We start from the raw sequence: 13,211 nt of genomic DNA, 5'->3' as shown, positions 1-13,211 counted from the left end.
GTCCAAATATTAACAACTCTTCTGTCCCAATAACTTATTAAGCTACAGCGTGCCTCACCCTGGTCACCCCACACGCATATTCTAAAATAATATGTTGCTGGTAAATATAAAGTCTCCTAATTCACTGTAAATATGAAGTGGTGCAAACAGTTACTATAGGGACCCATACAATGACATACAGCAAACAATATAAACACTATCTGCTTTAGAAGAGAATCTCTTTACACAAATCCCATGGGACTTCTCGCTTCCTGACTAGGGCTGATTCGGCGGTGCACTACAGTGTCCCGGACACCTATATGCGAATCTTCACACATGTACAGTACGGAAATGTTTCTTATAGGAATCATAGGTTTTGGTCTTGTTTGGCTCTTGTTATGTCATGCTATGCTATGTCATTAGGATGTATCCCACAAATCACAGCATGATCTTCAGTTCTATACTATGGCTTTCGCCACTGCTATGGAGGGTGGACATGACCTTTAACGACTTCCAGCCCAAACCTAGGACATTAAAGGCCATGGCCACCCCTATAGCGGGGGTGAAATCCATTCGCATCCCAGGGTTTATACAGGGTGTGTTTTATTTAATTTTTTCTCTGGAGATTTGCTGCACAAGCGACGCCAATCTCTTGAGGAAACGCAAAAAAACAAGATGGCTGTCCCATAGTAAAAAGTCCATTTTCCATGTCTATGGTGGCCAGGAGCGGGAAGAGCACCGGGACAGGAGAATACATCTCTGGTCCAGCAGGTAAGTGGGGAGGAAAGGAAGAGGGTGGGAGTGGTTGGATTTGTTAGGGGGGATGGTGAGGCAACATGAAGAGGCTCCCTGTTGCCTCCCCATATTTGGAGAGAAAAAAAAGATGGCGCCACCCAGGGACCGGCCTCAGGTGAGTGGAACAGCGGGCAGAGAATGTACATTCTCGACCATTGTTAGAGCCACCTGTTTGACTAACGGCACTTGCCCAGGTGTGAAAATGTGTGATTCCACAAGGATGATTGGGTTGTTCAACAAAGACCAGGGCGCCTCCATCACGTTTGGGGTGATGAGTTTTCCATCCACCTTTCAATTCTGGCCAGTACTTTTCAGAGATAGCCTTGGGTTGTAAATATGATGTACTAATGGAGTGTTTACAATGCAAGTCTAATGCAATGACAATGTTTCATATGTATGTCTTCCAGGCACTGCCTCCTGGTGGGATCCACATCTTTGCCTCCCAGCTGCACACTCACTTGACAGGAAGGAAAGTGAGCACCATATTAGCCCGCGAAGGTGTAGAAATTGGCATTGTAAATGAAGACAAGCATTACAGTCCACATTTCCAGGTACATGTAGGGATGAGTGTCTGCTCCTTGCCCCCTAATCGGATCCTGTGATAGTCCCACTGGGCCTGTGGTATGTTGTAAAATAAGTGTTCCCTTAAGCTTCCTTTCCTTCCCTGCTGTCCAAAGGCACCAGGAATTTCTATGAATTGACAAATCAGCTGCACAGATTCTGGGATCTCCCATGTTGTTCATGGTTTGATGTGTGTATGTTGTGTGTCAGCCATCTCATTATCTTCACATTCAAGCTGTGTTTCAATGCTTTCTCTCTCTCCTTACGTGGTTTTATTTAGCCACGTAAATAATAAAACGTATGTGGCGTGAGGGATATAGCCTGTACCTTCAAAAAATAAATTGCTAAGCTGTATTTACCCATACATTTTCTGGTTTGAAACCTATCCTCACTTGGCAACGCCAAGTCCCCACCCAATTTCTGCATTTCATTGATTTTTTATTGTATTCTATTTTTATTTTATATTATGCACGATGAAACATGAGTCTCATCAGAGCAGCAAGAGGTAATAGCAGTAAGGAACAGTAGTGCACAGAGGCTAATGACTTTGGTAAAGCGCTAGGAAGGTGATCAGTGGAGTTAGCCTTCAGGCCTCTTCCACAGACCTGCATGGTGTAGCATTCCAGTATCCACCCTTGGCTATTTAACACCTGATCAAGCTATAGGGTTCGTAATTCAGCTCTCTAGACATTTTGGACTGTGACTCCCAAGATCCCTCGCCATTGTCTGTGCTCACTAAGGCTGATGCGAGTTGCAATCCAAAACATTTGGAGAGGCAAAGGTTGCAGACACTGGTCATGCACTATTGTTCCATCCCTATTATACTGGTCCCGAATTCTTTCCTCAAAAAAGGAACTCCCATCCGCCCATCACATACACTGGTCTCATGCTCTGTACACCCCCCTTCCTCGCTCCCTCCTACAAAAATCTCCTCTCAAGTTGCAATGAGTCCCAGGGCCAGGAAGGATAGGGGGAATTGACTCATATATCTTTCGAGAGTGAATATATTGAAGGTGCGCTTGGCTTCTTTGCAGGTTGAAAATGAGTCCAAAGAGGTTTAAACACTCATTATGGGTGGGCTGGTCTGGTAAAAATGCTGGAAAGAATGCCAGTGATACCGGCTCTGGCAATTTTAACCGACCAGTACACTCCAAGTTTGCCAGTATGGGCATTGATCCTCCGGCAGGCCTGACCTGCTGGTAGTTCAGGCCCCTACCACCAAATTGCCACAATCACCGGCACCGGTATTACTGGTGCCCGCTATGCAGCAAACCCATTCTATGGAGTCCTATCTGACTCCATGGAATGGGATCTTATTGCCGTTGTCGGCATCCATAATACCGGAATATCAGCAGCAGCAACAGTAAAGCGGGTCTGCGGGTAACCCACCAGAATTACCGCCGGTTAAAGGCAAACCCCGTAATGAGTCCAATGTGTGGATAGATCTTCCAATACTGCATGCACTTTGTAACCCCTCCTTTTCTGTGCTTGCTCCCATTCCGCCTATGTCCCATCAGACACTGCTCTCTCCCTCCTCTGCTCTCACCCCCTCCTCCACTTCAGCCTGTATGCCCAGTCATGCCTTCTTCTTACGTTGGACACCTTTCTCCTTTGCACTGTTCCATTTTTCTGTTTTCACGATTCACGCCCCATTTCACCCAGGCACCGCATTGCGCCCCCGCCCCCCCTTCCACAGACACTTATTCTAGCTCGTTTACTATTCCTTTTAAAGCTCTCAGCATCAATTCATGGACTGCAGCCAGGCTGCAGAGATTCAGTCAAGTAGGGACACTTGTATACAGTTTCCCATCTCCCATAGCAACCATGTCCTTGTTTTATTTTAGGAAATCCGCATGTTAAAAAAAGTGTTCCAGGTTCTACCGGTAAGTGCAAGTTTTAATATCTTGGAATAACTCACTTCTTATTTTCCTCTTCTTTTCTCCATTTCTCTGTCACTCCCTTTCTAGCTTTGTCTTGCTTTCTCCCTCTTTCTCTCTCTCTCTCTCTCTCTCTCTCTCTCTCTCTCTCTCTCTCTCTCTCTCTCTCTCTCTCTCTCTCTCTCTCTCTCTCTCTCTCTCTCTCTCTCTCTCTCTCTCTCTCTCTCTCTCTCTCTCTCTCTCTCTCTCTCTCTCTCTCTCTCTCTCTCTCTCTCTCTCTCTCTCTCTCTCTCTCTCTCTCTCTCTCTCTCTCTCTCTCTCTCTCTCTCTCTCTCTCTCTCTCTCTCTCTCTCTCTCTCTCTCTCTCTCTCTCTCTCTCTCTCTCTCTCTCTCTCTCTCTCTCTCTCTCTCTCTCTCTCTCTCTCTCTCTCTCTCTCCTCCCCCCCCCCTCCCCTTCTGTATTGTACTCTGCATAAGCCCTCTAATACCCAGAGTGTATAGTGCGCCTGTAGGATGTGTTTTGGGGTTATTGATGACGTGCCTGCAGTACCAATTGGTGGGAGCTGAGGGGTTCGGAGGGATTCATGTGTATGCTGTAGGGGACGTAAGGGAGGTGGGTGAGCGCATCCAGTGTTTGACTCTAGGGCCCTGGTCATAATATTCGGGACTATGTGACCCTGTGCAGGTTTTCTGGGTAAAAGTTTTACAAGGTCCACAATCAGATGGTGCAAGGTGCCAAAAGCTGCTGAAAACGTATCACATCGGCACATGCCAATGTAAATGTGTGAGATGCCAGGTCCTTCTTCGTCATTGGCTGGCCTTGCAAATTCCTGTAGTGTGATTGGAGAGTTGATGAGAGTGCCAGGAGGCAGCTTGCGAGTGCTTGGTTTGAGTGGTTGCCTGATGAGTGGACGGGAACATTCAGAGATAAGATGCTGCAGCTGAGGGAGAGAGAGATCTGGAACTCAGTCTTGACAAGAGCACCAATGGGAACCCAGATGTGATAGAAGTCCACAGTTCAGAGCACGTCACGCGTGTGCCTCTGTTGATGCCAACCCAAGAGTTCAACATGGATAACGGTTGTTCCCTGTCCAGTAGATAAAGGCTGCCAATTGGAGCTCAAGAAACCTTGTTGATTGGACACTGGGTGTTACATGGGGAGTGTTTTAGAGGATGTGGGCCTGATCACGACTTTGGCGGTAACCCTTAAATCTGGCGGTAGCACTATTACCGCCGGATTTAAGGGTCCGCCAAATCAGAAATTCAGCGGATTTCACCCCGCTCTGAGCTGGGGGGAAATCCGCTGAATATTCGCACTATTACCGCCAGCGGGAAATCCACCGGCGTTACCGCCAAAGTCGTGATCAGGCCCAGTAACTTGCTTGAAAGCGGAGACTGTACCTCGCACATCAAATCCTTTTATTTGGTTAGAAGATTGGCCAGTAATGATGATCCATGCTCCTTATGGAGGCTGTGACCATAGTAAACTTGGGGTGCCATACACAGAGATTCAGGTTTCACATGGGCTGATATCAGGAGCCATTTTAAAGCTCGGAGAGAAGAAGTAACTATACCTCTGCTCTTAATTCCTGTAATAGCCTGCGGAGTGGCATATTGGAGTTACTGCAGGTGGGGCACAAGGGGCAATGGCTAGCCAAAATACAAGCTGCTTGCATAAACATTCCTTGAGAATCCTGATCTGAAACAGCAGATATAGTGTTCCTGACCCAACCGTGGCAGAATCAGGTTCCGAGTTCTCAGGTGCCAGAGGTTGGGTGGCACTACCCAGGCGCACTTTGGGTAGCTATCTATCACTCACGATTTACTGTCAAGGATTACTACTAGATTATGGACATGTTGAGCAGGAGAGGGGCAACTGCAAAGTTCGACTGGCCAGAGGGATGACTGCCAGGTATTGGGCTTAGGTTCAACAATTAAAATCTCTTTATTGCTTGGGATCAGCTTCAAGAGATGTCACTCATGCAGATATCAACGGAACACCAACACAATGGAAAAGAAATGGAGGACTCACCAAAATCTGATCTTTTTACAAGCAACTGTGCATCATCTGGATTATTAAAGATACCTGATCCAAGCTCTGAACTACAGCATCCGCCTGGATGCTCGCTCATCCCAGATTGACAGTGGAGGGAACTATGTTCCTGTAGGGGGATGGGAGCCAACCCCATAGGGATCCAGAAGCCCATGAGACTCTTTAAGAAAGGTTGAAGTTGAAGTCGGAAGCTCAGCAGTGCAGCCCAATTCCAGAAAGAGCATAATCAATTTCTGGGCTCACAGATATCCCCCCCCCCAGGTCTAGAGCACTGAAACTTGGGCAAAGTTAACTTAAAATAACCAATCAGGTGGTGCCTGATACAGTCTAAAAACCGATTAAAATAGCATAACAAGAAAGTGATGTTCTAGTTAGTTCAAGTGTTTTGAACTGACCTGAGATGAATGCGGCGCATAAGCCAAGTATGGTCTTATGAGTCACGCAGTGCAAGTTAAACAGAATGGTGTGAAAGATTGACAGCCAATGAATGGGCGTCTTAAGATGAATGTGAATGAGGAAGATGGCTTATGGATCACACAGAGGACCTTCAGCAGAATCTCCTGAGAGATTTGCAGCAAAAGAAGGGACACCAAAGCGTCCTCATCTCATGATCAGGAGGAAGATGACTTATGAATCTGTCAGAGGCCCTTAAATAGAATCCTATGTGATTGGAAGTAAATTAACAGGCTCCCGGGCATCTTTAGCTGAATATGTATGAAGAAGATGGCTTGTAATCACACAGAGATCCTTAAACAGAATTGCCTGAGATTGGCAGCCAATGAAGGGACTCCAATGCACCTTTAACTGAATGTGAATGGGGAAGATGACTTAAGAAAGAAACAGATAATCTTTAACAGAATCATCTGAGAAAATCTGAGTGGTTGGCAGCCAGTGAAGGGACTCCCCGGGAGTCTGTCGATGATAATGAGAATGATGAGGACCACACAGTGGACCTTAAACAGAATCCTCTGAGGGATTATCAGCCAATGAAGGGGCTCCATGACATCCTTACATGAATGTTAGTGAGAAAGATAATTTATGAAAGACACTGATAATCTGAAACAGAATCGTCTGAGAGATTGGCAGCCAATGAAGGGACCTGAAGTATCTGTAGTTGATGATAATGAGAAAGAAGACTCATGGACCACACAGAGGACCTTAAACAGAATCCTCTGCTGGATTAGCAGCCAATGAAGGGGCTCCATGACATCTCTACCTGAGCAAAATGGTTTATCGATCACACAGAGGACCTTAACCAAAATCCTCTGAGACATTGGCAGCCAATGAAGGGGCTGCAAGGCGCATTTTGCAGAATGTTAATGAGGAAGAGGGCACATGAATGACACAGATAACCTTAAACAGAATCATCTGAGAGATTGGCAGCCAATGAAGGGGCTCCATCGCATCTTTAGCTGAATGTTAATTATGAAGATTAAGAATATTCTTAGATGCCGCTGATTGAATTGTCTGAAAGTGATTCAGCACATACTTTGGGAGTCCCGTATAGGCTCCTTTAGTGCAATTGAGACAAGTATTCTCACGTGCCTGGGTGAAGTCAACAGAATTATTTCCACTTTGGGATGTGGTAAAGCAGTGACATCTTGCGAAATCAAAGCCTGCATGCCAAACAACATCATTAACCATCAGTGGAGTGCCATTTCAGAGGTTACATGTCTTTCCATCAAACCTTTTCCATCGAGGAATAGTTCCATCAAATCATTTCCATTGAAAAAGGTCAATCAAATGCATTTTTATTTTTTATGTAGATTTTTTATGGGGCTCCCCCCTGTTTTGAACCCTTAAAAACCCACCTGAAACAAAATTAACCCGTTACCCCCCATAAATATGCATTTGATGGAAAAAATGTGTTGGACTATCCCTCGATGGAAAAAGTTTTGATGCAAAGACTGCATACCGTTTTCAGAGGCCAGAAATCAGGAGACCACAGCCCATGACTGGGCTCAGAAATGATCATCTCAGTCCTTTTAGGGTGCAGACCGAGCTGCATAAGAGTTATCCAGCTATCAATATGCAGGAGATGTTCCCGCAGTCAATCCGATGCGGTATTGTTGTTACCTCACAACCTGAGAAACAGTTGTGAATCATCTGCATAATTATAGGATTCCAGCCCACATGTGCCAGTAATGTGGCGGAGAAGGCGTATGTGCACATTCCATAAGAGTGGCAGTAACACATACCCCTTAGGTGGTGGTGGGGGATGTGTCGAAATTAAGGAGTCACTGCAACTAATCCCTGAGCAAAGGGTCCATCTGAACTGATTGTATGAAGGATATGGCTGATAAGTTATATTCTGTTGATTTATAATGTGCACCGCTACCACCCAAGGGCAGTGTCCAGGCACCTCCATGGCTCTTCAAGAGATGGGGGTGGGTAGGTTAGTTGGGTTAGGCTCAGAGGATAGGTACAGAACCAGAAGTTACTGGCGTCTGTGAGTGTTGTTTTGCATGTGGGAGTTTGTGCGAGAGGTTGCTTGCATTGTAACTATATGGGTATGATTTAGTGCCTTGGGTGTGGTAGTATTTTGTGTTAGTGTTTTGTGTTTGGGGCTGTGGTGGGTTTGGTAGTGCACACTGGTTAGATAGTGTCCATAAGGGATCCAGTATTTTGGTGTGTCATTGCATTATAGATGGTTTTATAGACTATGTGGTGGTTCATTCTAGGTGTGCTTCATCATCTGGAGTTTCTGGGTGTGACCATAGTACTGATTCTTGGTTTGTTTTTGTGTAGTGTGGCTAGTCCAAGGTCTGGTGCAGTGGCGTCATTTTTGTCAGAGGAGCAGGAAGGGGAAGATGGGTTAGTAAATCCATCAGTTTGTTAGAGCATCTGGTGTGGCTCTTTGGTTGCCGCTTGACGTATTTAGCCAGGTTCTTGTTTGTGGTTCTTTGGCCCAACTCGTTTCGTCTCTAGTTGTTTGTATTTTGTGTTGTTGCTGGTGTAGCTTTGAGTTTGTCATTGTCTGCTAAATAGCCAGGTTTAGAGCAGTTTACAGATGGCGATGTGGTCTTTTGTGGATCTAATTACTTTGCTGCATGGTGTTCCAGATGTTAGCAATTAGATGTGAGAATGCTGTTCTGCCAAATTTCCTTTTTTAGTAGTGTGTCGCCTCTTTTTGTAGGTCGTTGCTGGATCTTAGTTCTCTTCCTGGGTGATACCGGCTAATCTTATTTTTGAGGAATTCAGCTCCTTGTCTGTGCAACGCTTTGTGGGCGATGAAGAGTGCTTTGAAATTGACGTGCTTTTTTTACTGGTAACCAGTGTAAGCTTTTTCTGTGCTGGAGTGATGTAGTCTCTTCTCTTTAGTCTTAACATGATCCGTATTGCTGTATTTTGCACCTGTTGTAGTTTCTTGGTGAGTCTTTCTGGCATTCTTAGGTAGAGGCTGTTTACGTAATCAATTCTTGTGAGTTTTAGGGATACGATGTTGAGGGTTCTGTGGGTGAGTAATTTTTGAAGGAATGCAGGTCGTTCTTGGGAGGGGAGGTGGAGCAATACCCATGCAGCCTGTGCACAAGAGAGCCAAATTATAGGCTATGAAGCTAAGTGTAGACAACCCCTGGGGGACGTATAATATGTCTCTCTTTTTACCTCTCTTTTTCCCTCACTCTCTTTGTTTTTCACCCTCTATTTTCCACCTCTATTTCATTGACCTAAACCTTGATTCTCCCCCTTGCTTTGCATCTGTGTTTCTCTTATTTCATTCTGTTATCCCCTTGTCTTTGCCTCTCTCTCTCTTTGTTTACCTTCATCATTGTAGCAGTCTCTGTGGCTTCATTCTGTCTCGTTCCCCACTTGTCACTCAAGACCAAAGATGTGCATGTTTTTATCCTCAGGTGTCTCTTGAGCTCAGATGTATTATGTGCACTATGGCACTGTGTGGTCTGTGATCTCTCCACATTGTGTTTCCTACACAGGGGGACTTACTCATCACCTCGTGCACGTACAACACGGAAGACAGGACCAGCGCTACTGTGGTAGGAACCCTTTCTGCACTAGGCACTAACTGCACCTTTAAATGTACTCAATATCTCATCACGACCCGCTTCGCACCTGCAGTCTCCAGAATAAATGCGGTGCACTGCGAGCACAGTAGCATGCCATCACTGCGAGCACAGTAGCATGCCGGTCTCACCCATGTGTGCTGGGAAGAACGTGTCTTTTATAAACCCCCAAAACAAAGGTCTGCATTCAAACCTATTCAGAGCAGCTAACACGATTTGTTCCAGTTATAAATACGTATATATTTAAAGCCTGCATGCTGCAACTCCCTTCACTCGTGCATATTTAAGCAGCGCCAGCTGGCACGTTGCCAGGGAAATCAAAATGTCCAACAAGAACAATATCAGTTTTTTTCACAGCGCCTGATTCCGGATTCCTCCTACTTCTAAGCACCTTGCATATGCAATACTGCTCTACTCACATCAGAAGATTAAAGGACTGTGTTGGTGCTGCTGGGATTCAAACTTGGAAACTGGAAGCTTACCCCATGCCAGAAGCGAGCGCTTAACCAGTGAGCTCTTTTGGCAGGGTCTGTTCTCTCTGAGCATGGGTGTCTGGAGGTGAATTGTCTTTCAGCCCCATTGATCTGACAACTGTTCTCAACGGGGATCTCAACGTCACTGTTAGTTTTACTAGGCTCTGTGTGCCTGTACACAGACACTGCTCAGTGGCATGTTACAGTATCAGGCTGTAAAGAATGAAAGCCTAAGAAAAGACAATGGGCCTCATTGCGAGTTCGGCGGTGCAGTAAAAAAAGTCGATTAGTCTGTTACTGAATATACATATATGAAAGTGCTGTGAGTAAACTGCAGATTAAAGGTTCCAGTCCTAGTGAGATATATTAGAGTCTTAACATACACATATCAACATATATGTGTGTAAACTGAAGGTTACAGGTTCCAACCCTACTCGGCATGATCAAGGTGTTCCTGTACTTACCTCGAGATCTTTGAGTAAACAGCAGTTCACCATTTTGAATCTTAGTGAATTAACTCGGGGTTTTAACAGACTCACTTCCCAGATCAGTCTGTAAACTGCAGGTCACAGGTACCAATCCCAGTTTGCAGGATCGGTGCATAAAGGTGCCTATTTCGGGGATCTCTGAGTAAACTGCATGCCAAGGATTCCAACCCTAGTGAGATTACTCAGAGTGTCAAAATGCATTTATAAAAGATGTGTGAATAAATTGCATTTGGTAGGTTCCATCCTTAGGGAGAGCGGTCACAGTGTTGGTGTACTGTGTGTAAACATCAGATCACAATTGCCAATGCTAGTGAGCTAGGTCAGGGTGTTAGCCTACTGACTTCCAATATCAGTCTGTAAACTGCAGGGCAACGTTTCCAATCTTAGTGTGCTGGCTCAGTGCATTAAGATACTTATTTCAAAGATGTGTGTGTAAACTGCAGGTCACAGGTTCAAAATCTACTGAGCTAGCTCAAGGTGTCAACATGCTCACCTCAGAGATCTGGCTCTACAATGTCGGTTTCGGGCACTGATCGCAGTGCACTAGTTCAATGTTTAATGCACCTACTATAGTGATGTGTATGTAAGCACATGCAAATAGGGTAGGTGGATGGGTTAATGCATGTACTAAATAGATGTATGGTAACCTTACAGTCACGAGTGACACTCATAAAAGATAGTAAGATACTGCAGTGGATCTGTGCAATTGCTTTACAGATCTGTGTGCAACCTGCAGGTCACAGATATCAATCCTGCGAAGATAAAACAGTGGGTTTATGCTAAATGCTGTGGGTAACTTGTGAAGCACAGGTTCCGATCCTTTGTCAATTATGAAAGCTCACTGAGGGCAGCGTCATGGTGCATTTCACCTTTAAAGTGCACTTTCCATTTACTTTGTTGAAAAAGTGCTTATGATTGAGGGGAGGCTCTACAGTTAGAGCTCATTAAATAACCGAATATGTCACAATCCGCCACAGTATTCAGCAGTATAATTCCTGTGCAGTTGAAAATGCACTCAAGTGTTTCCATAAGAAGCTGTCACTGCTCGAACTACAGACTGGATTCAGTGTAAGCTATGCATATGCTTCGGAGCACAGCCCACCATGCGGCCTATCAGAAACGTGTGTGTGCCACAGGATAAGTAATCTCCATTAGAGATTATATCATCAAGCACACGTCATGTTCCATGTGTCAGGAGAATTAACACGCAACATACATGTTCTGCCAGGAGAAATATTGGTCTTCAGTACGTCCACACTTGAGAAAATATGCATGAGAATTCACATCGGGTTAGTCGCCATGCGAATTTATGTTCCAAGAAAATGTCCATCGGATCCTCTGGTGGCCTTGCCGTTTATAGCACAGGTACTCAGATCCAGCCCAAATGCATTGTTCCTGATGCCAACATTTAGGGGTTGAAAAAGTCTTGGCTTGCAAAATGTTTAGAACAACACAATTGGGAAGTCCTCCAGGGCCTGATAATGGCATATGATTCGGAATTGGGTCCCTGTGCCTGCCCCGTAATTATTAGGGGAAATTTCAATCTAAAACCGGGAAGGGAGAGAGGGACCGACCTGTTTTGTGAAAATGAAGATGTAGATGACCAACATCTAACTAGACCAAATTTGGCAGATCCATATTTCTCAGATAAAGCACAACCTTTATGGGATATCCTGTTAGAGATGATGACTGTGATTGCTGCTCACCCCGTAATTTCGCATAAGAACATGTTAAATTTGAGAATGGAGGCGTGCAGTGATCAAGCAGATCACTATGTTCCACACCCCCCTTACCAGCTACCCCTTTATACTCTTGCTGGCGCACTTACCTTCTTTCCCTTCCCATGTCTCGCCCCTCTCCCTGCGGCGTCAGTTCCCTAACCCAAAAGTGCGTTGGAACCTCCGTTGCAAGGTCCATTTTTTTTCATTTTCATTTTATCTTTATTGTCCCCTGCCTTTCATGTAATGGAAGCGGGGGACACCCCTGCAACCCTTGAACCGAGGATACCGTTCAAGGGGAGCAGGGCACACCCCTGTAAACCCTGCTCCCCTTTTTTCAGTACAATGGGTTTTTGGCATTTTCGTCAGTGACAAATGTGCTATAAACGCGCATCAGCATTTTATTGCAAATATTTTCAAGCAATACCGCTAGAAAAAAGTTATAGGGCTATCAATGGAATTATTCATTTTCAATGTCAGGACACTACACCTTTGATGATGGGAGGTTTAGTCCCTATATAGTCTACATATACTGGTGGGGTAGAATCTCTAGTTTTGAGGTCTCTGGAACACAATGCTGTCATACTGGAATAGTGTTGGGACAAGAGCAGGACTGGTTCTGGTTTGGCCTTCACCTCACAGTTAATACACAACGGTGGTAGAGTAGTAAGCTGGAAGATCAGTAGAGTAGCCAGCTTTTACAACAAGGTGCTTATTGCCACTTAAAAGAAGATACGTGAGAAACCTGAAGGTACTCTCACATCTACTCCCGAGGATCTTCTATTCAGGTGGCCACGGAAGGGCCACGCTTTTGGATCCCAACACTTGGGGTGGACAATCGAGGGAGCATCACCTGGGAGGAGAGTCCTTGGGGATTGAAGAGAGGGTATCTGAAGGTGAGACATGGTATCCCCCTTCACTAACACTGACCTACCTAACTCTCCCTCAGTCTTCATGGTATATTGTCAATCTGGTTTATAGTGATTTTTTCGACAGTTAAAGTTTCTACATACAAAGGTTTCGACACAAAAGCATCGGAAAAAAAGTTTTGAATGCATTTTTTTTAAAACAAACTTTTTTTTCTATACGAAACAAATAAAACCTGTAACATGAAAAAAATGCATTCTAAAAATTTTTTTTCAAAACTTTTTATTCAAAACTTTTGTATGTAGAAACTATTTTTTTTAAAATATAACTGGACAGCGTCAATCTAACACCATCCTTCCCTGTATTTTCCTACCAAGTACT

General features: G+C 44.8%; 1 protein-coding gene across 1 annotated transcript in view; it reads left to right on the top strand.

Moving 5' to 3' along the window:
* DBH (dopamine beta-hydroxylase) overlaps positions 1 to 13,211 on the top strand; it is a 648,743-nt gene that overhangs the window by 462,046 nt on the left and 173,486 nt on the right. The window contains exons 7-9 of the mRNA XM_069609630.1: positions 1,182 to 1,325; positions 3,180 to 3,218; positions 9,198 to 9,257. Coding sequence (XP_069465731.1) covers positions 1,182 to 1,325; positions 3,180 to 3,218; positions 9,198 to 9,257 — 243 coding nt within the window. The remainder of the gene's footprint in view (positions 1 to 1,181; positions 1,326 to 3,179; positions 3,219 to 9,197; positions 9,258 to 13,211) is intronic.

This window comes from Ambystoma mexicanum, chromosome 8 (assembly GCF_040938575.1).
Source record: "Ambystoma mexicanum isolate Mex_15411 chromosome 8, UKY_AmexF1_1, whole genome shotgun sequence".
In the NCBI taxonomy this organism is placed as follows: domain Eukaryota; kingdom Metazoa; phylum Chordata; class Amphibia; order Caudata; family Ambystomatidae; genus Ambystoma; species Ambystoma mexicanum.
This window is presented reverse-complemented; position numbering and strand designations above follow the sequence as displayed.